Raw genomic sequence first — 26333 nt, 5'->3', positions numbered from 1 at the left:
CAACTGGAAAGTAATCTTCATTAGGATAAGAAAGGTTTTTTAGTTTTGTTGCTGTTATTTAAAGGTAATTCTGAAAATTTGACAACTAGCTTCAGTTCCCTTTCTTTCCATTTGCCAAGAGAAGTTATCTACCTACCACTGCTGCCTGTGCAAGGTGTTTACTCGCTGCTTTCAAACTGGGTAAGTAAAATTTGTAGTTCCCCTAATGCAACAGTAGTTTTGCAGAACTTAAAAACCAGTACAGCAGATCTGGCTATTCTGATTAATAGTCACTACAGAAAGACTCAGCATTTTACTGCAAATGGAGGTTGTGTAACTTGTAGCATAGATAGCTTAAGGCCATAGGTAACTTAAGAGACACTGTTTCATAAAAGCTTTCCTTAACATTTGAGGCCTTGAACACTTTTCCACAGCTGGTTATCAAATATCCTCATCAAAAGTACAGAATCTTGAGAATGAGAAAGTAATCTCCAGAAAATGTTTAAATCATTTCAAGTTCTTCTGAAGCTGCACAAACAATAGTGCAAAATTGCCACCATGCGACTAGGTCGCCAGGGAGTAGTGCCACGCTGTATGTAGATTACAAGCACAAGGATACCTGTGCCATACTCAGCCATTCAATTTTTCAACAAACACTCAGCTTCACCTCACTCGGACAAAAATAACAGCTTGATGGATTTTATGAACTAGAAGTTTTTTATTTATAAAGATTCCCTAAAACTGAAGTATATTAGTCCTTCTGTTTACCACATTTCACCATGTTATATTTGAAGTGTTAGCCCAAGTTGCCTACAGGAAAGGGGAAAGAAGCAGCCAGAAGAAAACCTGAAAAGACATGTTAAAACATGGGACGAATAAACCTCTTCAAAGGCTACCTCTTGAGGTATAAACTTGCATTGAGGAAGAAATACTTATTCATTAGCACAATAAATAGAAATGATAGCAGCAGCATCAGAACAGAATGAAATGGCTTCGGTCTGAACTTTCACATCTGACTAGCCATTTAAGCCTTATAACCAACATAACACACATTATTTTTCTTTAATACTACTAACATCTCTTTTTGCTACAGATAAGGTGATAAAAACATATGAAGCAACAAAAAGACAACACATGCTTACATTCAGTGTAAACAATAAAACCAGACCTTGGCGTAATTTTTTTTTAAAGTGGTTTCTAAATTTCTTTTCAAGATTCCCCAAATCATTCCTGTAAAACAAACCATTCCCCAGAATCTACCACTGAGGAAAACAACTGAATTTGTAGAAGGTTATTTATCACTCTGTAGGAGTGCATACATGTAACTTCAAACTATTATCTACTCAAAGTTGCCTCTTAGTTACTGGTTACTGAGATTTAGCTCATCAACCAAAGACCATAGCAAATCTGCTTGGGTTTTTTTCCTTCCCTGCATTCCCTTCTATTCCTGAAGTAGGTACTTTACTGTGCATTAAAATTGTATTTTGACTGCATTAGCCCCAAATAAAAATAACTTAAGGAAACCACGTGCTTTGTTACTGCTTTTGTCTACGCAGCTTTGTTACACAGCAGGAGGGGCACCCCACACGACCAGCAGCGCTCTAGGCCTGCAGCCACATGCCCATGTGGCTTCCTGTCATTACCCTTAGCTCTCCCTGCCGTGATAGCCTGGCACAACACCCCACCGAACGTCAGTTCTCTTGCAGCAAGTATTCGTCCTCTCACAAATGAAACATGCTACCTTTAGCAGCTCACACCTCACTTGGATGGTTGCACTGTTACTGAAAGTTTATAAAGAATTAGGCACAAAGCCAGGATAACGATCCTGTACCCAGAGCCGTCTCCAGAGGGAAGCAACGCGCAGTGCCCCACACCATCGGCACACGCTGGCTCCAGGAAGCTAAGTTAGAGACGATTCCAGCCCGATACTGCAGGCCAGCTCCGGGGAGGCTACGTGCACCGGCACAAGCGGCCTCTCACCATTTAACGCTGCCTTCCCTTCAGCATATCACGCGAAGGGAAGCACAGCAGAGGTGCGATAAGCAGCAGAGAGGGACACCGCAACTCGGCAGAGCCCCCAGCCCGGCCCGGCCGCCTCCTCCCGCCAAGTCCCAGGCGCGGCTGCGGCTCCCGCGGGCCCAGCGGCGCCCGCGAGGGCGGGACGGGGCGGCGGGGGCCGCCGAGCAGCGCTCCGGCCGGCTTGGGCAAGTTCTGCACTGCCCAGGCTTTGCAGGCAGAGCCGTCCCGTCCCCCGCCACCGCACAAGCCGCCGAAGGGACCCCCGGCGAGCCGCCTTCCACGCCCAGCCCCAGCGCTCGCCTGGCCGCTCCCCCTGCCCCGGGGAGGGCGCAGCCCCGGCCGGTACAAACCTTTGTTCCCCACGGCGGTGGCGAGGCTGCCGCCGCCGGAGCTGCTGCCCCCGGGCCCCTCCTGGCGGGGACCGAGCGGCGGCGGCGACCGCTCTCCCTGGCAGCCGCCGCCGGGGCTGGCGGTACTCGGCCGGGCTCTCTTCCGAGGGGGGTCCCGCCCGCAGCCCGCACTCATCCTCGGCGGGCCCGCCTCCGCCCGCCCGGCCCGCCTCAGCTGCGCGGGCCCGCCAGCAGCCGCCGGGGCCAGGCGGCAGCCGCCCTCTGGGGACGGCGCGACGATGCGGCGGCGGCTCTGCCCCTCCGCATCCTCCGGCCCACAGCGCCGGGCTCGTCTCGCCGGCCGCCCCCTCGGCAGGAGGCGCGGAAGGAGCGGCGGGGCCGAGGCCGAGCCGCGTCCAGCGAGGGGGGCCGGGGGCTGCCGCGGCTCGCAGCAAAATGGCTCCCCACCCGCCTCACCCCTCTCACCATGGCGACCGCGCTCCTCCCCCGCCGGCAGCAGGCGCGCAGGCTGGAAAGCAGCGTGGGCCGGAAAGCGGCGCGGCGTGGCGTGCTTTACGGCGGCGCGCGGAAGTCGTTGCTGCGGCGGGCGCGGGGCCCGGCGGCGCCATGGAGGGCGGCGGCAACTCCAAGGGCACGGGCCTCGGCGGCCTCTTCGGCGCCGGCGGGGTGGGGTACTCCCACGCCGACCTGGCCGGGGTGCCACGTGAGTACCGGCGCGCAGGGGCGACCGGCGAGGCCTGCGGCAGCGCCCGCCCTCGGCCGGGGTGGTGGGACTGGGAGGGGGGGCGGTATCCTCTTCCCGTCAGCGGGGCAGGGCCGGGCGGCCGATCCCTGCGGGCCGCTCTCGGAAGTCAACATGGCGCGGCCTAGGCAAAGGGCCGGGCCGGCCGAGAGCGGCCCCTGAGGGGCCGAGGGGCCGCGCCGCCAGCGGGTTAGGGCTCTGCCGGCCGCCTCGCCCGCGGGAAGGCGAGCCACGGCGCTTCCTCCGGCTGCGCCTGTTGGGGACTTGGAGGGGAGAGGAGACAGCTTCCGCTACCGCCAGTCCCTCGGCCATGGCAGCGTGTTGCGACGGGTGCCGGTTACAGAGACGTCGTGTCCATCCCATCTGTGCCTCTCCTGTAGCGCTTCCTGACAATAGGGGGTTGTCAGTCGGTGTCGTATTTTGACCAGTTGTGCAACTTAACGGCAGAATTTTCACTGCTTCCACGCACGAGGTCAGCCCCCTTTTAACGTACTGGAAGTGAATTTTTACTAGGGAAATTGGTGTTAAAGTATTCTCTTTTTTTCCTTTCAGTAACTGGAATGAGTCCTTTGTCCCCGTATTTAAACTTGGACCCCAGGTATCTAGTACAGGTGAGAAGGTGGCTTGTTTTTATTGTGTTGAACTAGATTCCGTTGTTTGTATGGTCATATGCGAAGACCTCAAAAATCGTGCAGTGCTGTGTAGTGTGTACTGAATTCTTGAACTGATGAACAGTTGAAAGGAATTATTTTTTTTGGTGTTGTTCCTAATAAAAGCTTGCAGTGCTATGGCATCTAGGAGAAGAAAACCATTATTAATACAGAGGATAAGTAAGACTGTTGCGTCAATATAAGCCTGCCGCTATTGAAAAGCGGAAGTCTCCTTCCCTACTCTGAGGCATGCAGCCCCAACGCACCCTTGCACAAGTTCTGGCATTTGTCACGCCCTCCACTGAGCCCCTTCAATCGGTAACAGCAGCCAGAAACTCTCCTTGTGTCTCTTCCTTATGTCGTTTCCCAGCTGAAGGGAGACCATCATGAAGTAGAGCTTTCCGTTTTATTCTGCAGAATAATGTAGCTATCGTACTTACATAGCTTAATATTAGTTAGCTTAATATGATGGCCCCTAGGCCACCATAAGGAAAATAAAATAATTTAAAATCCTGTAGCATTTTCCTTTCTCAGCAATATTAACTACAGCTGAAAAGGTTTAAGTTAATCCAGTAAGGGTGCATGTCTTAATGATTTTATTTAGTTAATAGTTTCTGTATATTTATGTATATATGGCTTATATTATCTGAGAACATTAAATTTTGCAGAAGTAGCACTGAAGGTCAACAGTTGTATCTGCTAATCTGTGTGCCTTTTGTTTCATGGTACACTGGGTCACTGCTGCTTTTGTAAGTGGAAAGCTCTGAAAGCAGTTCTGGGGGCTGTTTTTTGTATTTCTCTTTCACTAGAAGCTGTTGTAGTCAAGATTACAACGTAACATTCCCATAATGGTAGAAAACGGGGGATATGCCTCTGTTTGAAGTGAATTCACTAGCATGATTATCTTGTCTGCTGTTGTTGAGTGGTCAAAAAAATGCTAAGTGATTATTTAGACCTCTTTGAAAAATACCCTCTAAACTTGTCTTGTTTAGTTAGTACAATATATCTGGGAACATGTTGGTGTTAAAAAATGGTGTCACAGAGTTTTTGGAACAAAGTGTGTGTATACTAATAATTTATTTTTTTAAAAAAAGCTTGCTTTAAAAGAAAAGAAGGTATTAGCATTAATGTCATGAGTAACTTATAAAACAGTTCTGAAAATACCTGTTGACGTAACACTAGAGGCTACAGTTTGTGTTGTAACACTTCACTGCTCTTTACGTTTAGCACTAGCAAGTACATTGAAATAAAAGGGAATTCCATTTAAAATGTGAGAGAAAATTTTTTTACTTGAACAAGTTGCCCAGACAAGCTGTGTGGTGTCCATCCTTGGACATGCGCAAAACCTGGGTACGGCCCTGAGCAACCAGCACTAGCTGACCCTGCTTTGAGCAAGGGGGTTGCACTAAACAGTCTCCGTGGGTCCCTTGCAACCTTAACCATTCTGTGATTCTAAAAATTCAAGGAAAAAGATGTAGCTAATAATTTAAAATATAAGAACTTAAATTATTAGCCTTTAAAATTGGTTTGTCTGTGAAGGTGGGCGTGAAGGGATGAGGGTCTCCTGTATTTAAAGGCCATCCATTTGCTTTCAGAATGCAGAGATAAAGTCAGCCTTATTGTTGAGAATCTTACATTTTGATCCCGGTCTTCCCATAATAACGAATGCTACAGTGGTACTCATGACTTTAAAACCCACTTTCTTTGATAGCCCATTAATGCAGGCACAAACCAATGTGTTTTCTGCAATGCTTTTGTTACCTTCGGCGGGTATCCATTATAAAATAGCATGCCAGCCTCTGTCACAAATCTAGAGGATGGGGTTCCTAGGTTGTTGTCTCTATAGAAACATAGAGGTTACATACAGACAGTGATTGCTTCATCTTGACTTTTTGGACAGTAGTGAAAACTGTAAAGAAACTGCTAACTAATGTACGCACTGGATTTCTCCAAATACCTAGTTACAGGGAGGATAGAAACCATATTATACATTTGGTTTATTGATAAAGTATTCACAGCTTTAGAAGCTGTATATTTTTTCTGTGTTGCCATCCACATTTAGTGCCAAGTATAGACTAAGAAAACCCCTTAGAATGCAGTTACTTGAACCTGCAGTTGTTGCAGTCATGTATCAGTTAAATGGGGATGAATAATATTATGACTGGAAAGCAGAGAAGCATAAAAAGAGATCTTACTGCTTTAGCACCTTACCAACACGCATGCGTCTTGTCAGTGTCTCATATTGAAAAAGTGCTTTGGCCCACCTTATCTCTACACATATGCTAGTTATCAGCCCATTTCTCTAGCTTTTTAGACCAATCTGATTTACGAGAGTACGAGCCTGTCCCTGTGGGAGAAAGATGCACAGGTAAAAAACTACCAGCCTCGCATATTTCATGCCTGATCATCACCAGTTTTGAATGTATTCCTTGCTTTTTTCATGTCTTCAAAATAGGTCACTTATTGCAGTGCAAGGAAATACTTCTTTTGGCACAAAGGCAGTTTTTCTTTAGTGTCAGAGTAGTGGGAAACCTTAATACATTACTGCATCAGTGTAGGTTGCTCAGTGAGGAAACAGTGCTGCATAATCAGACAACAGGAAGGTTTTTAGAGGGCAGTGAGTCTTGTATTGCCTGCTGCAAGATATAATACATAATTAAGCAAATAATAATTTTTTAAAAAAAAGAAACGAACAAACCAACAACCCACATAATGAGTTCCTTGGCTGCCTGATGTAATTTGTAAAAAGTTAGGACAGCTAGGGAAAAAGAAAAGCTCTCAGTCACTTTATCTTTTTAAAGTCTTTTTTCATTCTTATTAAAATATACATGTAGTATATTCCATCTCTGTGTTAATGTAGACAACAGTTTTCCAGAAACGCTGGTTGTATCTGTTTTTTCTTTAGTTCATTGTATGGATTAAAGAAAAAAATTTAATATGCCTTACATTTTGAAGCAGGTACACTTGGAAAATACGAAGGTGTTTCTTTGATTTGTTTTGTTTTCCCCCAGGATACAGATGAGTTTATCTTGCCCACAGGAGCCAACAAAACTCGAGGCAGATTTGAGCTGGCCTTTTTTACCATTGGAGGATGTTGTATGACAGGTAAGTGGTTGTGTTTTTCACTTTTCCCAGCTGTCCAGGTAACACCTCTCTACTACAGTAATTGACGAAATTGTAAATGTCTTGTTCTGCAATCTAGTCTTACATAAACAGCTATTTTACTTCAGTCTATACACTGAAGTCTGTTCTCAGTATTTGCTTCTAGTATTGTTCTTTTTGTTCCTTTTTCTCCTTCTGCAAAAGTAATAACTGATATTATGCTAACTAGGGGCAGCATTTGGTGCGCTGAATGGCTTGCGACTTGGCTTGAAGGAGACACAGAATATGGCATGGTCAAAACCTAGAAATGTACAGTAAGTGTTTAGTCTCAAAAAAAAGTACATCTTAGTGACAGAGTTGTTTCTTCCATCTTGTACAAAGTTAGATCTGAATATACTGCAAAAATAAATCTAGTTTTGTGTCTTTAGGGGGGACAAATGAGAGTCAGTGTTTGTCTTCATCAAGTTATGATATGTTTTTAGTTATAATGATGTTCAGTTCAAGTTTTTCACTTTTCATTTAGTGACAACTGGTATGTCCTCTGACTTACTTTAAATATTTGAGAATAAATTACTACTTTGATATTTATTAGAAAACTACTTCAAAGTCAAAACAGTGTTTTTATATGTTGGAGTATTCCCAGAAGCAGCACAAATTGGTTTGAGCTATTTTTTGCTGTGACTTATTTGAGAGCGAGTTCTCTCTTCTTTCCCAAACTTTCCAAAACCAGGAAGAGATTAAAATGTAGAAGCTGGGCCTGCTTGGATTTGCATTAGGGATGACATTGGTGCATGCTGCTGAGCAAGTATTGCATGATGGAAGTTGTTCTGGATTACAGCATCCATGAACACCCATGGCATTCCCATGTTTTCACCTTACCTGATTGTTTCAAAGAATGCAGTAAAGATAGGAACACTTTTTTTCCTGCAGTATGCTTCTCCTAGAATTATAGCTATTATAGTTTAGATGTAACTATACGAAAACTTAAGTGCCTGTGAAGGAGACATAGGAAAGTAGAGGAGTTAAATAACTGGGGGAAACCATTTTCACTCTCCCAGAATACTTTGGGAAAAGGAAATTTTAGAGGAGGAATTTAGTATTTCCCAGTACAGTGTATACTGGCTCTGCTCCTTTTAAAATATTGTTTCTATATTCTTCATCCCCTTCTTTTACCATCTGTGGAATTAAAGATAGAATCAAAGTATTCCCCACTATAATTATGACTCTTCCACGATGTTCTAGATGAACAGAATTGTATTTTATGTATACGGAATGAGCCGAGTCAGACAAAACCATGTGGTTAAGCGCCAACTTTGGTGAGTGGAGCCCAGCAGGGGGCAGTCAGTGCAAGTGCTGCTCTTAGTCCTTGCCCTCCGAGGGAAAAGGCCTGTTGAAGGTCATCACCTTGAAACAGTGTATTAAGTTCCATGTTTTCCTAATAGGATGTAGGGAAGAGACTTGCCTAGCTAGATTTCCTTCAAATTTATCCTTAATGTACACAGATATTTATTTTTTTAAATGAATTTGAATTTTGCTGTTAATCCCCTGTCATCAAATATCTCACAGTATGTCATGGGTATTAAAATTATGAATTTTCTTATAAATTCAGAATTAATGTAATGTTAACAAAATGGGGGTGGGGGTTGTAATTAGGGGGAGATTGTCAACACCCTAGCTTCTTGGATTTTTTTCTCTTGTTTCAAAATGAAGTTTTCCATTATTGTTTAGTTCATTACCTAACCATATTCAGTAGTGGCCTGTGTCTCCTAATGAAAATTATAAAAAAGGAAAAGTAGTGGAAAATGAACTCAAATCAGAAGGAACATAAAGTGTGACACTTTCATTGCTTTAAATTATAAACTAAGTTCCAGTGGTAGTCAGCTGTCCAGAGCAGTACTGTGCCTGTGATAGTGTTACACTGCTGGGAGATAAAGATCAGCCATTTCTTCTGGCTGCTGTTGTCACCGTTCTGGAGACAGCTGATGCCAAAAAGAAGTAGCATTTTGCTTCCCTGAGAGTGCGCTAAAGATTTGCTTCCCCTCTTTAGTGCTAGTCTGGAAGCATACATACAGAAATACTCAGGGTACTTTACCTTTTGTTGGGTGCAAAGTTTGACAAATAGAAGTGCAAAAGATTGCCTCTTTTATTCCTGATGTGCTTTGGTTCAGACTTGCTTTTGATACCCACCCCATTTGTTCAGGCATCACCATGCTCCCTGACACATGGTGCCTGTATTGCTTGCACCTTCTAGAAGAGCACTCTAGCTTTGTTGGAGCTCTTTTACCCAGTTAAGTCAGCATAAGTGTATCAGTCATTCTCAGTAGCTACGTGTGGTCACTGTGTCAGGAACATTTATCAGCTAAGGTTGGAAAGTCATTTGAAGGGAAGAGATTGGATTCTTGGTAAGGTGGAGGCTTGACTTGAAAAGAGAGAAAGATTTTCTTAAAACTTGACAGGACTAAATATTCGCCTTCAGTATTGCATGCATTACTCTTTGTAGTATGTGTAGTAGAGGAGATTTTGTATTACCAAGCTGTGTGCTTTTTCTTAACTGTTTTGTTTTGAAGGGCTTTTGGTTCATTATTCCATTTTTATTAATCAAATGTATAGTGTAAACACATTATGCCTCAATCATATCATAAACACTGCCTCAGTGTAAGCACAGAGAACTGAAGGTTTTAATACCTTTTTAACTCCTTTATAGAATTCTAAATATGGTGACAAGGCAAGGGGCGTTATGGGCTAACACTCTGGGATCTCTGGGTAAGTAAACTCGTTATTTTGTAAGAAAAACAGTTTAAAGGTGTAACTGTTTGATGGGAAAGTGTATTCTGTAAATTTTCATTATGAAATTCATCAGGAAGAACTGCAGGTTTTTGTCTTTGGAACATGAGGGCATTTCAGTAGACATTGAATAGGAAATTAAAGGCTAAAATAGGATTTGAAGCATAAGTAGCCAAAAGCCTGTAACTAAACCCCAAAATTTTTAGTATATTACAAACAAGAACTCTAGCTATGTAATGACAGGAATAACTGAAAATTGTAGGTAATGTTTACTTGTTAATAAGTTCCAGTTAATTCACAATCTATAATTGAATACTTTTGAAATAACTTTAATAAGCTAAGAAGAGACTCAGTGGTTATGTGAGCAACTGCCTGATGTCTGTTTCCAGTTAAAGAGCCAACAAAATGTTTATGTGTAGGATAAATGTGATAGTGACTACCAAGATTTATCCTTTTATGATGGTAGCTTAGCTAGAAAAATCACACATGATACCGCCTACTTTAAATGTAAATGTTGCTTATAACGAATAAGGGTTAGAAAAAAGATAGAAGAAAATGATCAAAAGCCTGATGTGTGAGAGAGAAAATTCTGTGAACTGAGGTTGGAGGGGGGGGACACACATGATGGGAAACAAAAATCACATCAGTTACCTCAGAAAAACAACTTCAGATAATTTCATAAAAATCAGTGGAATAACTAATGCCCTAGAGAATACAAGCTCTTTGGCTTCTTCCCCCCGCATCTTACGAGCAAAGGGTGCTCAGTTACTTTGAAAGGGGAAATCCAAAACCGATGAAATTATTTTGAAGAAGATTAATGATGGAACTCATTGCCTCACAAAGTGGTAATAGAAGATAAATTAGCAATATTTAAAATGGAGATTACATCATGTTATAACCCAGTCTCCATATATTTGAATTTTGAAAAATGCATCAAAGCATAGACTAAGTTGCATTTATTACATTTTGTTTCAGTCTTATTTCTAAAGAGTAGATTAGCTTGCCATTTAACTCGGACATCAGCTTTTGAGGCATAATATAGAGGCTATGGTTAGAGATGGGATTCTAAACTACAGTGAGAATGTCACTTTCCATGAGATGCATATCGCCTAGTGAGTTTTATGGTGGAGTGTTTTTTTGGTTTGGTTTTGTTTTGTTTTTTCTTATTTTCTATTGCAAATCTAATCAAAACGTGTCTGAAAACTGAGATGCAGGCACACTGCAGTTCAAGGTTCCAGGTTAAGTGACACATTAACAGTTTTTTTCAGCTGTGTTTGAAGAAAGGTTGCTCAAGAAAATGTTTGTGCATTCCAGTAACAAATTGTTATTTTTCTTATAAAATATGGCCTCCCAAGTCACAGGATTAAGCAGAACTTGATATTTTGGGATTTGGTATAGCTCTGCTTTGTCCTAGCTACCAGAGAAGCTCCTTTCAAGGAGCTGAAGTATTTTTGCATCTTATGTCACTTGTGCAGCATTTCTGTACCTCAAAGATTCCTTTTGTCACTACTGACAATTTTTGTCATTCTGTTCCTGAACAGAGGTAGCAACATCTGTGTTAAACTATTTTTTAAAATGTTGTTGAATTAAGCTCTTCCTTCTCCTCATTGTTAATACTACATGCTACTAAGACAAGGTAAAATACCGTTGCCTATGCTGAATGGAGAAAGATGCTGCTGTTCAACTCATTGACATTAATATGGTTGCTTATGAAGGATTTACATGCTTTTTAGCAGAAGTAAAGATTTCAAATCTTTGGAGGACAAGGGATGAATTAAAGTGGCATGGTGTCTTTATCACTTTAAAATTATGACATACTTTACTGTTCTTTGTCAGCATGAAATATGATTACGTCATGAGGGGTGAGGATGGGGATGCCTTCTCCCTTCATCAAAATGCATAGATTATATATGCACCCATACTAAAAGCCCGTCCATTTCTCTTTCTAATCCTTTTCCAGGACAGTCTCCAAAGTTCTCCCAAAGCAAAAGGCCCTTTGGGAACAAAGTTTTCATACGCAGGCAGAGGTGAAGCAGCTGTAAATGTCAAATCCCAAGCAATCTAATAGTAATTGATAAGGGAAACATAGCTCATTGTACTCCAGCCCTTGATAACATGATCTCAATGCTGCATTTAACTTGCATTTCATCTCAGTCACACGTGGGCAATAATTTTCTCTGCTACCTAGAAAGTGTTATTGAGTTTAGTTTCATGCCATCCACAGAAGACAGTATAAAGCCTGCCAGTACAAAGTTAAACCCTCAAAGTTTTTAAAACAAATTTGAACTAGCAAAATGGGCTTAAACTTAAGTCAGTGCTTTATATCACATATTTATCATGTCTTGAGGCAATACTAGATGTCATGAAGAATGCTACTTTATAACCAAACTATAGCTAGAGAAAGAGGAATTATCCATAAAATAGAAATAGGTCTGGAAAAAAACACCAAAGACAGGATTTGGCAGAGGATTCCCACCCCTTTAAATAAGCAGAAAATCTGTGCTTCAGAAGCATAGTCTAAATAGTTACACTGAGCCTGGATTCCAAGCCTTGTGTCTCAGAGAATGGGAGTTTTAACTTGAATTTTTTAATACGTTTTTCTTTCCCAGCTCTGCTTTACAGTGCGTTCGGAGTCATCATTGAAAAAACACGAGGTGCAGAAGATGACCTGAACACCATAGCTGCTGGAACCTTGACAGGAATGCTGTACAAAAGCACTGGTAGAGTAGCAAAATGTTTCTAGTTTTCATCTTCTTGTGCTTTATCCTAGTTCTTAGGATTCTCATTACTTTTGCTATATACTGTCCTGCTCTGCAAATCGGCAGTGTACAAATGGTACACTAGGAACATAGAACTAGAATGTAGGTTTTTTGCAGCTCCAGGTACTATCACATGAATCACTTTAATAATTTTCATCTTGATGCAGTCAAGCTGTGTTCTGAGTAATCCTCCCCCTGCCTGCCCCCTTTCACTTTGGAAGGTAGTTCCCATTTGCCTGCATCCACTCACGGACTTGAGAAGCTATTGGGTTTATTTCTGCTCTACCTGAAAAACATGGCTAAGAATTAGCTGGGTATGTATTTTATACAATCTTAACTATAAATCTGAGTAAACATTTGAGTGTTTATTCAGTGTATAACAAACATAATTTGGCTCTCGTGATTATTGTTAGTCCTGTGCAAGCTGGAAAAAATCCATTTTAATTCAGCTGGAATTTTTTTTTTTAAATGCAAGTTTTCCTTAAGTAGTCTTAGCTGTGTGAAAAACAATGTGTGGGTTAGGGGATATTGAACTAATAGGTCTCACTTAGCTGCTAGATGCAATGCAGTTAAGTGTCTGTTTTCAGCCAATTGAAATTATTTTCTTAATGCCAAAAAGGAAAAAGCTTAAATTGATGCTGTCTATTTCTGAGGTTAAGCAACAATAGCTAGAAATATTAAAATGAAATTAGCTTCTCTAAGCATAAATGAAACAGTGGTACTCATCCGGTACAATCCTAAATAGAGTGCAAGGCAAAATTACTTTCCAAATAAGGGTTAATAAAAAATTCACTCTCAAGAAAGTGAAAATCAGGAATTCACATTTAACATGAATCCTTTTCTTTTTTTTCCTTAAGACAAAAGATCTTGGTAAACCAGTTTTACAAATTCATGTCATTAAAGTATGCAGAAAGAAACTAATATACTTATAAAGTTATTGCTTAGCTGTTTGTGAAGCTGTTGTCTTGTGGTAGGACTCTAGGCTTTGCATAGTGGTCAAAACCAACAGACAATGTTATTTGAGAACAGCATAGATTTAAGGTTAGTTTGCTGATGCATACTGAATTGTTTGCAGAAGAAAGGGTCTGAGCTTCATCAGCAAAACGCCTGTTAACACATATTCCAAGCTCAACAATTGGAGGGATCATCTTTTTTAGAGGACTACTGGGTACCACAGATTGACATTGACAGATTGACACAGGAAAAAAAAATAAGTTTTAAGTACTTCAGTAAAGGTTTGGCTATATGATTCACCTGTATTTTACTGAGGAGATAATTCTAGAATCAACCTATGTACTTTTGCATATCTAACTGAGCCTCAGCATCTTAGTGTTCCTGAAGGCCAGCTTTATATATGGGGCAAAACAGTTTGAGAAGTCTTATTTTCCTGTTGGCCTACGCTAATTGAAACCAGAAATAATTGGCTTGAGCAGCCTTCATAAGTACTAGCTTGTGCACTTAACCTTGCAAGAGCACATAGCTCTCTTGTAATCAACTATTTATTTAGGATTTCATGAGTAATATGCCAGATTGCCAACAACAGCTGGATAGGGTAGCAGTATAGAAGTCTAACATTTTCTGTAGGAAGTTATCGTTAAGGAGAACTGCCATCTTACACTCCAGCAGAAGCTCCCCCTTACCTTTCCGAAGTATACAGCTGGCATTATGTGTAATCTCTTTTTTTGGCACAGTGCAGCCGTGGATAACTACTCCAGTCACATGTACAGTCATCTGATGCTACAAAAAATTTTCTTCCCAGAGCACAGTGGGACTTCTGTTTTGTAACATAAGATCTACTGAGCTGACAGTAACACTGACAAAGGTGAATGTAGTGAATAAGTCTGTATTCATTACAGTATGGTATTTCAAGTATCTGTTATGCTTAAGACTGTAGTGCACAGAAACTCAAAAGAAATAACATTCTTCACCATATACAGGAAATTTGAGTGGCACAGTAGACCTTAGATGTCAAGGATTAGTTCTGGAAGTGAAAAAGATTATATTCATATATAATCTTTGAAGAATTTAATTCCAATCTTATTTTCCTTTTTTTCTTTCATGCTCTGTCCCTCTTGCTGCTTCTCCCATGCTTCCTCTCCTGTCACCTTATGCCAGAATACCCTTTCTAATTCTGTATGGTAAAGCTTCCCTCTAAGTTATGCCTTTACCCAGCATCAATATATATTTACCTTAAAAAAATATTGAATATTTAAACCATATGCAAATGATCAGTTCATATCTGTGACATATATCAAGATTGTAATCGTCTCCTGTGTTACATGGAATGCCACGTTGTGTTGGTATTAAAAAAGGAAAATTTGAAAGCTGTCAGGGACATTTCTGTTACAAATCCCCATATTTTAATGTCGGCTGGAAACTCCCACAAACATGCCATTTCAAATCAAGGCTGCTCAGTAATTCACAAAGGGTGGATACAGAGTTGGAGGCAGTGCTGTTCAAACACTCAGATTTCACACTTCCATCATTTCTGTTTTGTAAAGAGATCAGGAATGTATTTAAGAAGAAACTATAAAGTATGGCGGGTTTTTTATTATGACTTTCTGGTTCATGTTTAAACATAGCACTGATGGAGGAGTCACATCAGCAACCCTGCTGCGCTGAAAAATACTCTTGGTTACACTACAAAGCCTCAGCTGAATTTCTGAAACAAATGATTAAGCCTTTGCTGAGGGGGATGAGTAGACAGGAAAAAAAATAGTGGGAAGACTTTTTGAAGGTGAGATTTGTTGCCCCAAACTGGTCCCAGTTTTCACAATTTGTCCTTGTAGAGGTGTTAATCATTACCAAAATGCCAGCAGTCAAACAAAAAAGGCTTTCCAAAATACCAATGTTCTAAAGCAGTTTTGTGCAAGGCTACTTGCACAAACAGCTTGCGTGAGAGAAGATTAAAAAGTCTGCAAGTGAGTACTGCGGAAATTCAGCCCTCCTCTATTCACTGGAAGTGACGTTAGTCACTGAAAGTTCCCCATTGCAAGTGACTAAAGCAGTTAAGTCCCCAAGACTTCTGATGGTCCCCCTTGGAGTGAGTCAGATAATGTTAACTTGACATTATAAACCAACTGTTAGCTGGAATCCGTCTCAGCGTACTGTATGGCTTAGGTTAAGAGGTGTTGAATTGAGTTTGAAAGTAAAATTAATTTGAGGAACTTTGAAACAGAACACTAGTTGATCCCTTTGACCAAAGTATCTCTAGTTTTCACATTTGTTTGAAATGAATTTTAATACTAAGATTACTTACTAGATTTTAGCCCAAGTGTACCAATGTGAATACACTATTAACTTGTTACACTGAACTTGCAACTTCATGGAAGCTGCATTTTGAGCTCACAATTTAAACTGAATGTTCTGGGTAGAAGTTTAGTGACGAATGAAAGAAAACCCTTTGTGATCCTTTGCCAGTGGCATATGTAGTAAAATGTTGTTGCAACTTAGTGAATCCTGTTTGAGTTTTGTTAAAAGGGAGTCTGCTATCCTAAGTCCATGAGGATGGCTTTTCCATTTAATAAGATACTATTCTTTATTCTTCAACTTCAAGCAAAAGCAGAAATTAAGATCTGTTATGCCAAGTTTTTTCTGATAAATGTTACTAAGCACAAATACTAACATCTTAAAACAAACAAATATTTAGCCCTGTTGCATGCATCTTCAACCTCTTTTCTAAATCAAGCCTCTTTAGTTTGTTTTCTCATAATTGTATTAGTCTCTGAAAGTAGCAAAAATCAAAAAGATGATTGTCACTGTGCACTAAGTCACTATTATTCCCTCCCACCATGAAAATGCACATGGTTCCAGTTAACATGTCACAAAGGTGCAGCTGGCTGAGGATCTTACACTCCTCCTCAAGCATGCAGGATTAATCACTGAGGAGAAGGATACTGAGCTAGGTGGGACTTTGGTCTGACCCAGTGTGACAGCCATTAATTTATCATTGAAATTCCTGACAGAGACTTCAGTAAGCAAAAAAGTTAAATAATTACCTCTTATCTGAGGCTTACACGGGTTGTAGATGTTCTTTTCTTAGATATTTTTTTTTTCCCCTCTTGAGGTTAGGGAAAACAGGAACAAAAATAAAGGAATGCTTTGGACAAGCTAAATTATTTTGTTTACTGTACTTCTGTGCAGTAGGAACCTGATACTAGATAGAGCGTCTCATGCCTTTTGCACAATAGATGTTACCTAATTTGTATAAAATAGTGTACATCTGAAGAGAAGGGAATTGCATTCTAGCAATAGCTGAAGGGAGTAGGTGTCATTTTAAGACCTCAGAACACAACCCTGAAAAGTCAATACATTATGAATTAATTAAGAAGGGCTAAATGTTCTATTGCTAGCAGTAAAGTCTGGCCAGAACCAGTGACATTCAGTTCAAAACAATCAGTTTTGTGACATTCAGTGGGTAGTTGTTCACGGCAGTTGTGTTAGCTAACTATTTATTGAGCTATAGAAGTCTCTTCCCTGTGGGCTCAATCTGTGGTTTTGTTTGAGCCAGACAGTTGTTTTTTTTTTCTTGTTTCTGTTTGGTGGGGAGGGGGAAAGAGGAGCTTTTTGCAGACTGCTGCAGGTATGGCCCTGGGATATCTTAATTTTCTGCATTATTTGGAGAAAAGCAAGTAAGGGATTTGCTTCTGAACTTTGAAGTTCAGAGCTGTCAGCCATTTTAGAAATTAAGAACCTCCCTTAAAACCTGCTTTTAACGTAACAGGTCTATAGGACTATTAATCAAATGGTATTTAGTGAAAGGATTTTGTTTAAGGTCTGAAATAAGAAAGAGATAAGAGCAGACTAAAGCTGGCGCTACAGGTAATAGCTTGTTGGGGCTTTCTTTGCTACTTGAGGGCTAATGTCTAAGAATACACATGGCCACTGAAAGCAGTGCTGCCTTCTGCCCAGCTCTGCTAAGCAGAAACAGTGAACTGTGTTCTCAGTGCTTGCAGGGATTTGCAGGGTTCTTGTTGCCATTTACAGTAGCTGAAGTAGTCTCCTGTCAGTCAGGTGCTGCTGCTTTCACTCAGTGAGAAAACAGGGAATTTTAATAATGTTTGCCAAGTAATTTCAACAGCTTTACTACTTCTTAACTTGTAAATTAAATTGTAAATTTGTACTGTTTTTCTAATTTAGCCTTCACACCACAGTTACTACAGGAATTTTCCCTGTTTCAAGCTTTGTTGTTTCTGTATTTTAACTGCAATACTGTCTTAGCTGCAGCAGTGTGAAAGTGGAACATGCTTTTCTGGAATCTATCTTGTTTCCAAAAAGGAGTTTATCAGTTTCCTCAGTAATTTCTGTACCCACAGACTTTCCCCACGCTTACAAGATTTCATAAAATGACCCCTGTGGAGTAGCAGGAGGAAACTGTTTGAATTTTCTATTGACATAGGACCACCCACAGATGTTCAAACAAATGTCTGCCTGATGGTTCAGAGGGTCTGGTTAGCTACCACTGTGCTTGAATTTGGAGCAAAACTGAGGTTGACTTGTACATTTGAAGAGTCAGGCCCTTTAAACCATTTAAAAATATTTTGTTCCTGGAAGCCCTAAAGGAAGAGAAACTGTTTGCATCCTGAATATCTGGGAGAGAGATTGGAAGACAGAAAACTAATTACAACTTAACTATTACACTTCTTTTGTTTGGCATAAATATGTGGGTCTGGGTTTTCAGTTAAGGTATTTCTAATGTTTGCTGTTGGATGGTTCTTGCTTTAAACATCCCAGGAACTATGCCAGGATAGCGAAGTAACACATTCTGAAAATAGAGGCAGTAAGGTCCTAAATGGAAGATTTTGCCCTCATGTTATGCAATATAGATAATCGTTCTACCTACTGTACAAGTCGTATTCAATGTTAGGAGCGGATCATGCTATGGAGAAATGCAAAGCTGCGCTATTAGAATGCTGTGTGTCATTGCATATTGTACTCTGAAACCTATTTTAAATGCATAGAAGAGGAACAATACTCTATGGTGAAAGGGTGCAGCATCTAAAGTCAAACAAAGAACTAAATTCTAATTTAGAGAGCATCAGATGTATCTTTGGAAACCCGTAGCAGCTTCTCAACTATTGTGCAAGTTGCCCGATCTCAAAATACCTGCTTTCAGAAATGTCTGTCAGCTGGAACTTTAAGTTATCTTACTCAGACATGCAAGATTAGAGGCTTACGACCATGTTTCTAGCAGGGTTTGTCAAAGCAGACTTGGTATCAGAGGCTTGCAGAGAGTGATTGCAGAGGAGGGGTGGGAACATGTTCTATCATGCAAACACAGCTGAGATGGGAGTGGAGAATTTTATTTTTTTTTAACAAGGTAATCTTCTCAGAGAGCTTAACATTTCCTGCCCAGCAACGGGGCTGCATTCTACAGTGCATTACTGTTTGATGTCTGCCACGGACCTGGAGGTATTCACTCAAATGTAAATCTAGCCAGTTAGCGAAAGGAAGGTTTTTTGTCTCCCTTTCTTTGTAATTACTGCAGATAGTTCAGAAACCAGATGCAACTGCTACAAAAGAAATTACTGGTAAAATTTTGTAGCGGAGGTGTAGGGAACCTGGTAAGAAACATTTCTTGTACGTTTTCTTCTTGGATTTTTTCTAACTCAGTAATGCGCCTATACCAACTGCACAAGTTTAGTTCCTGTTCATGAAACAGACTTCCACTGACACATCTTCTTCAGCAAAGTCCCTAAGTTGTCTGCAAGACCTACAGACTGCTTTAGGCCCAGTGGTTGACCCTTTGGAAGTGGATTCCCTCACCTGTCTGTCCTCAGCACATGAAAATACTAACAACATTTTTTTGTGTTAGGTCTTAGTGTTAGTACGTCTTAGCAGCACTGTGTCCAAGTCTGCATGGATGCTAGAAAGTAGCTCAGCTATCCAAATTAAAGAAGATACCTTTCTTGTACAATCCTAACTTCCCAGAATCTGGAGCCAGGCTTGATCAGCCTTCCACCTACCTTTCTTCCATAGGAAGAACAGGATTTTAAGGGGAAAGGAGAGGAATTGAACCTGGGGGCTGAGGGAAGAGTCTACAGGAATAGTCATAGCTCTGTACTGCGTTGCGTTCTATGAGGATGTTCCACGTTTTGTGCATTTCCCTGTACACCAGAACAGTTAGGAGCCCTCTCCGGGGGCTTCTTCTGTGAGCAATTGCTTCCTAATATAAACAGCAGAAAATCAAGCTCTCTAAAGTTGTATTCATTTTTCCCAAAAGTAATGAGGAGTTAGTATTTTTACAGATTATCTCAAATATTTGTTTTGCATAAAGTGTCCTTTAAATTTCACCTGTGACTTTTTGCCAGAAGCTGCTTGCACATGGTTAGTTCTGTGTACCCAGCTGCAACCCCTTCATGTGAAAAGCTTTTTGTGCAACAAATTCAGGATGAATTATCAAAAGCAGAAGTCTACATTTGCGTTCGTAAATCCTGATTTAGGCACGTAGGTGCATAAACAGTATGGCTTTCCTTAGAGCTGTTGAGTTCTCAACAGTTAGGGCAGTGAACTCAGTTAGGCTTATATCCCAGAAAACTCTGGAATCGTCACAGCTAGTCTGGCAATGAAATTTCTAGAAACTATGGCTAGATATGAACTCTAGTACCAAGTCCAACTTCTGCAGCTTCTTGGTTTCATTACATGCCTAGGCAATGTGAGTAGGTTTAACAACTCCAGTGAAATCCATTTAATCTTGCAGCACAGGTAATGCAGTCTCAGTCTAGCTGATGCCAACAGCTTCTTGCCCCACTACAAGCCTAAATGCAATTCTGTGAGACAACTTTATGACCCATAATGGGAAAAAAAAAAACCCCCGTCACTGATAACTGAGATGCGTTTCTTTTCAAGTTTGAGAAACCTGAATTCCACTGTCAGTTTTACCAATAAAGCAGGCAGGCTTTATCTAGCTGTAAGCAGAAACTGGCCTTGTTCTATATCCTGTACACATTATCTAACTTGCTTCGGCTGGGATTGATAAACATTGCAGAATCAAATTCAGTGAAGTTTTCTTAGTATTGAAGGTCATGCACTCAGGTGTTCCTGTGCATTTGTAGTGCATTCTGGGAGCTCTACCAAGGCACTTCCTATTACTGAGGAATAGAAACATTCTGCTGTTTAGTAAACCAACGGAAGTCTCTACTTTTTTCTGCCCATGTACACCACAACCCTCATGTGGATGGAATGAAGCTGTGATGCCGTCTGACTCCTAGCTCCAACCAGGTGTGCTGGCTGCCGGTATTAGCAAAACTTGCCCTGTATTTTTACCTTCACAACTTGGAGAAGCTTCAAGTCTTGAGTCAACAGTAAAAATAATTTTTAAAAAGATTCTTTTTTTTAATCATCTGTGTGACTCAATTTTTTGGCATTGCAAGATTATAATTTTGCAGATTAATAATAGTAAGAATAAAGGAAGTTGTTCAATGTATGCCCTGGTAAATTCATGTCAGCTGATCCCTTTCATCTACTTTTTGATTGTTTTCAAAAGGCTTTAAAATTCCAAAGACACAAAAGCTGTGCTAAGTTCTGCAGGATGGCCCTCATGAATCTCTGGCACCCAAGGTCACGTCCACATCAGCTGCTGTTGTGTTTACTTATTTCCCTCCTGCCCTTTCTCCTCCCCCCCAAACCTAGTTACTCTAACTGCTGAACACTTATTATTTCTCATCTGAAATCCTAAATGGAGGTGTTCTTAAAGCAGGAAGAGATCATCTCTGTCTGTAAACACCTGTGTTGAGGACAGATGGAATAGATAAAGTAGGACTTGGGAAAAGCCAGCTTGACTTTGAGTGTTCTGTAGTGGTTCACTCAGACAGTAGTGCTAACATAGTTTGAGAGGAGGTCATACCAGCAGCATTAGTGTCAGGATCAGGAATGACCTTCAGCCTGGCAGCAGGTTTGAGGGGAGGGTAGAATTCGCACAGGTACCCTTTCTGAAAGTTATTCAAAAAAGAAAAACTGTGTTTCATTAAGATGCCTCTGGATTTGAACAGCTTCTTGGAAGTTGCTGTAGCTCACCATTTCCTCAGATGTAACTTTAATGGGTTTTAATCTGTTTCTCTTTTTCAGGTGGAGTGCGTGGGATAGCACGAGGTGGTATTGTAGGTCTGACGCTTACTGGCCTTTACGCTCTCTATAACAACTGGGAGCACATGAAAGGCTCCATAGCCCGGCAGTCCCTCTGAGCAGGGCAGCCAGCGCTGGACGGAGGACACGCTTGCATAGTCACCGATCAAATCAGTTGCAAGATCTGTCTGGTGCCCCTTCCTATTTTATTTACAATTAGTGTGAAACCGAAGGAAGCTATGCTGGGAGAAACCTCTTGACACCGTGTAGCTGGACTGGCCCTTTCCTTCCCACCAGCCAGTTGCTGGAGAGGCAGCAATATTTGTTGGACCTGCAAGTGAGCAGAGTGGCCACCAAGGTAGAGTCTCCCTGACACGCTCACGAGCTAGCCCTGGGCCAGAGCTACGAGGCATGCGCAAATCCCATAGCTGCACCTGCTGCACTACCAGGTTTGTTTGGTTGCGTGTACCACAACGATAGTGCTGCATAATAAAGTCTGTGTCCATAGAGCTATTCACTGCAGTCTTTCAACGTGCATCACCCAGCCAGCACCCGGGCAGCTGGAGCCAGCGGGAGCCTTAAGTAGCAATTGGCACAGGGCAAGGCTTGTTATTCTGGCCGCGCAGGGTAAGCTGTAAAAAGGGACATCATAATTAATAAAAAAGTATTATGCAATACCGTTTCTATGCTTTGCTGTTCCTCCTGCTGATAAGACAAAAATGTGCTGCATCCAGTGACTCTTATGTACAGTTTTGTTTTGAAGGATCAATGTGATAAAATCCTGGGGGAGTTAGTGGGTGAGGGGAAGTGAACTAACAGGCTGATTGTCTCCTGATGCGAGGTGATGGTGAGGCATACCAGGGCTTGACTCCGCTCCCTTATTTGCTCTAGTAAATAAGGAACTGGTTGTTTCTGGGTGTCGTTCTTGCTATTGCAGAACAGCTGCCAGTGGATTATCAAAACACTTGGGTGCTCCAGGGTCTCAGAACTCATTTAGCCAACAGTTAGAAACCAAGCAGTATAAATACTCTTCTCATTGCCTATTACAGGATTTTTAATTAGTGATGAACTTTTTCCCCCAAGTGATGTTTATAAGTTATTGGCAGAACGAAGGGATGTGATGAACCTACACCTTCTCCAGTGTTAAACCATGTGCCAAGCATTGTTTGCAGATAAATTAAACAGTAAGTTGTGAATTAGTTCAGTAATTAGAGTTATTGTATAACAGCTCATTCCTTCAGTTTTTAGAGTCTGTAAACAATTAAACAGGTCTGAGACAGTGTGAAGGCAGGGCAAGGGAAAAAAACAAGAACCTTACTTCTCGGTAGACAACTGAATGCAAAACAAGAGTTTACTTTACTTGAATTTTCCTACTGAAACAGCTCTTGATAACTATGTTGCACTCAAGAAAATCAAAACAACAAAAAAAGCAGTAGAGGGAAGGTGGTAGCTCTTGCCTTCCTCCAAGAAATTCAGCTTTGTTGAGAAGCCTCTTTAGGAGGAAGTGACCTCTGAGACTAGGTTTTTATAGAGCAAGTATATAGCTATATAGCTAGGTTTTTATATAGCTAAAGAGCCTTCACAGTTGAACTCAATTAGCTTTGCTTGGATACCAGGTCAAAGTAGATGCTTTATGCAGCACTTAAGTAGATGTAGCATAAAGGAAAGAAAACAGGCCTTTTCTCACCCGCTTTGTAAATGCTGTTTCTTGTTAAGCCTTATGTTCCACTGTCTTTTAGTGGGCTGTGTATTACTGTTGTGGTATCAGAGCTGGACTTTCTAGCGTGCAGGTTTTTTGAGGGCCATGCCACCAAAGAAACTGTCCTGCTCACAGGCTGCAGAAAGCTGACAGTCACCAGCTGCGCAGTGCTGTTGGGTGGGACATCAGGAAAGTGCATGCACTTTCTTCCTGAGCTGCTTTTTCTCTCCCCATTGCCATCGGTGAGTTCCTCCCCGCCCATGTTTCTTGGTCACTGTTAATAGGACTTACACTCCTACACACTTGACAATGCTGGATGAAGGCTTGATAGCCAATTTGGAGGCTGATGGTGGGGGAGGGTTGCTTTTTAAGTGTCAGGAACTTTGCAATGTATCTTGTAAGTTTTGCTAGAGACTTTTTCAGGACTGAAATATGACCCAGGAGCACTCTGCCCCTAATTGAAGTGGGAAAGCTGTGAAGCTTAACAAATGTCTTGCCTCCTTTAGGTGCACTGGAGATAATGTAGGAACAAGCTTGTGTAAGTTCAAAATTGCCACAACCTTAAGGCTAGGCTGACTCCTGAGACGACAGCATGTTATCATCTGGTCTGCAATAACCTCAACTTTCCTGGAATTGCTTGCCTCGGGGGCAGAGCTGAGTGCATTTTTCTGAAACAGCAGTGTTTCTAGGGCTATTAAAAGTTTTGGTTTATAAACAGTTTGTATATGGAGTGATCCATAGCTTGAGCTATGAACTACAACTAGCATGGAGGCAGCACCGAGGGAGGTGAATTGTAAATATGGAATACAGAGAACATCGTTGTGATATTCTATGTCAAGACTTAACTGTGTTCACAATTTAATGTCTCCTGCTGTATCAAGTTGGTACTTGATACAGCAGTATAAAGTTGGTACTTAAAGCTGTGACCAAAAGTATATCCAAGTTCAGTAGAAATAAAAGGAAGTAAAATCAAGTTGCAAACAGGATTTGGCAAGCCACTTACCATCCTCCCATGCAGTATTATGTAAATGTGAGCATGGGAGATCATGGCCATCTTGAAGAGCAGTGTTTTATCCTCTTGCAGTGCCAGTCATGGCATCAAGTTTTGCTGATAGATCTGAGACAGCTTTCCATGTGGCAGCAAGTGAGGCAGTCTGAGATAAGAGGCGTAATGAAAGCTTTTTGAGTCGTGTAAAGCTGCTTTTGTGTAGTCTTTGGAACAGAGAAAGGCAATTTCACCATTCCCTGCCAGCAGGTGACTTCTCTTACAGTTGGGGGACTTTGTTGAAAAATCACTAGTCACGTGGTAGGAATCTTCAGCTTCCTCAATGCAGCGGAAGCTGCTTCTGAAAACAGGAGGGAAATGTATGCTAGGGCAGAAAAATGATCCAGTGTTCATAGCTTGTTTCCTCTGATCTAACCTGGGACTGAAAAAGGGGGGGGGAGGGTTATCGTTTTTTATGCTTTAACAGCAGGTTACCCCATGCATAATAAATTCTAGATAGTTAGGAAATTGGTATGTTTTAAGTGGACCTTGGTGTACTCCGTGAGTATTGGCCTGTGCTGTTGAATGCCAGGCACTGCAGGGACACCAAAGGGTACTACAGCTTTTTTTGTTACTTTCACACCATCATTAATACTGGTCTTGCTCCCCTCGGGTGTCCCTTCCCCCCCACCAGCCACCCTCTCTCCCTGTCCTGCGAGTGCCACTGCCAGGCGTGCATTGCAGCAGGTTTGAGTCCGAGGGGTCTGGTGCCCCAGGAGCCCTGCGAGCAGCCCTGCTCCAGGTAGGCACTTGCCAGGGAAGAACACCTCTGCTGCCGCTCCCGCCCTCCGGCTCCTTCGCTTGCACAGCTCTGCAGTAGTGTTGACTCACACCTTTGTAAAAGGTTTGCCCGGGCTCCACGTGTGCCTAATAGAGGAAACGGCAGTTTGCTTTCTTGACTCGCCTTGTCTGTACTGCAGCCTGCACTGCTGCCACAAGTAACTGCCTGTCAAGCGCTGGCCTTTCCCCTCTCCTCCACTGGCAGAAGCCTGAGGCACCTTCCCTTGCTGCCCACAGCAGCTCTCAAGGGCAGGGCCGTAACAGGCCTTCACCAGGCACACTCTTGGCTTCTCCCACCTGCAATAAAGCTCCATACTTTCACCAATACATGCATTATGTGACCACAAAGCATTTTGGTTATTTTGCACAGAAACTAATTTGTTACAGAAACTCAGCTGAGGGAGAAGTGGGAGGTAACTGCTCCAGCTCCACAGGGAGGAGAGTAGAGTTAAGCTAAGCTAAGCGCTTTGGAGAGGACCCCATTCCTCAGTACAATCCTGTAATCTCAGATTTGGAGACCTTCTTTTGAGCAATGTTATCCAGAGAAGCCAGGGATAGCATTCTCTGCTCCAGCTACTCTATCTTCCTTGTCTTTGGAAGACCTGAAGTATTTTTCTCCCTGTCTTTGAAAGCTATACTCAGGGGACACATTCAGGAGTTTTGCACATGGCTGCTTCTAATAAAGAACCTCTAGTCCATTTATAAAAACAGTGTGTATGCACACCCACACGGGAAACTCAAGGTATCAAGGTTGAAAGGCTGCCAGGCCCACCTGCATGCTGTCTCATGAGAATGTTCCCTTAATGCTACATTAAGGGTACCTGTACATTCATAATGCTACCTGGATTAAGTCACTTCTACCAATTCAAAGGAATGGAAAATCCTCAAAGGAGGAACAAAACATGCAGGGAGGCTGAGGTTCGAAAACCAGGAGAGCAGAAGAGCCAGAGAGGAACTGAATTCCAATTGCGCAGCCAGAGCAGAGATGTTCCACAGCCATGGGAGAAGAGGACTGAAGGCCACCAAAATCCATAAATCCTCCTTAAGTATTCAAGAGTGAAGAAACAAACATCATTTTGTCTAAATCTGTATTTCTTAGAGCAGCTGAGTAAAGGCTGAGTGATTTAGACATACCCACCGTGTGTCCATGGGCCTATGTTTCAGTGCAGTAATTGACAGGAGTTACCCATTAGGTGTGTCCCTGGTGCCAGGGTTTCCTGGCTGTGGCAGCAGGGCTCTGTGCTGCGTGAATCCAGTACAGGGACAGAAGCACAGCTGGAGCGGCATCCAAACAGAAGTTAGCTAGGCAACCTGCCGCAGCATTTGGTGTTAACCATCTTGCAAAGGAGACATACCACACC

At 41.9% G+C, this 26333-nt stretch overlaps 2 protein-coding genes and 1 non-coding gene across 8 annotated transcripts in view; 2 read left to right on the top strand and 1 right to left on the bottom strand.

Moving 5' to 3' along the window:
- The window catches only part of PARG (poly(ADP-ribose) glycohydrolase), a 74940-nt gene extending 71984 nt beyond the window's left edge, over window positions 1-2956 (bottom strand). For 2 of the 5 annotated variants that reach the window (XR_012043939.1, XM_072871219.1), the window contains exon 1: window positions 2349-2669. Coding sequence is in view for 2 of the 5 variants with exons in the window: in XM_072871219.1 (XP_072727320.1) it covers window positions 2349-2523 (175 nt within the window). In the remaining 3 variants the exon portion in view is untranslated. Of the gene's footprint in view, window positions 1-2348; window positions 2670-2813 lie in introns of those variants that run through there. The other 3 variants (XM_072871220.1, XM_072871221.1, XM_072871222.1) reach the window with 3 other exon arrangements.
- LOC140656032 (mitochondrial import inner membrane translocase subunit Tim23) lies at window positions 2917-22123 on the top strand. Of its 2 annotated transcripts, none has more exons than XM_072871223.1 (7): window positions 2917-3051; window positions 3643-3701; window positions 6752-6845; window positions 7072-7156; window positions 9547-9605; window positions 12236-12346; window positions 21452-22123. In XM_072871223.1, the coding sequence occupies exons 1-7, from the start codon at window positions 2955-2957 to the stop codon at window positions 21565-21567; spliced, it is 621 nt and encodes a 206-aa protein (XP_072727324.1). In that variant the 5' UTR covers window positions 2917-2954; the 3' UTR covers window positions 21568-22123. The 2 variants fall into 2 exon arrangements, with proteins under 2 accessions (XP_072727324.1, XP_072727325.1); XM_072871224.1 differs by lacking the exon at window positions 2917-3051 and adding an exon at window positions 3182-3562.
- On the top strand, window positions 8709-8911 carry LOC140656257 (small nucleolar RNA SNORA74). The gene has a single exon (XR_012044041.1). It is a non-coding gene; the product is annotated as a small nucleolar RNA SNORA74 (small nucleolar RNA).
- Window positions 22124-26333: the final 4210 nt, after the last annotated feature.

This window comes from Ciconia boyciana, chromosome 8 (genome assembly GCF_034638445.1).
Source record: "Ciconia boyciana chromosome 8, ASM3463844v1, whole genome shotgun sequence".
In the NCBI taxonomy this organism is placed as follows: Eukaryota; Metazoa; Chordata; class Aves; order Ciconiiformes; family Ciconiidae; genus Ciconia; species Ciconia boyciana.
Note: the sequence above shows the minus strand (reverse complement) of the source record. Positions and strands in the feature narration are given on the sequence as shown.

What these genes read in the sequence shown, in the direction of transcription:
- LOC140656032 (XM_072871223.1), top strand. Translation starts at nt 2,955, where the DNA reads ATGGAGGGCGGCGGCAACTCCAAGGGCACGGGCCTCGGCGGCCTCTTC. An exon ending in ACCCCAGGTATCTAGTACAG is followed by an intron (nt 3,702 to 6,751) that starts GTGAGAAGGTGG and finishes GTTTTCCCCCAG; the next exon opens with GATACAGATGAGTTTATCTT. An exon ending in TCAAAACCTAGAAATGTACA is followed by an intron (nt 7,157 to 9,546) that starts GTAAGTGTTTAG and finishes ACTCCTTTATAG; the next exon opens with AATTCTAAATATGGTGACAA.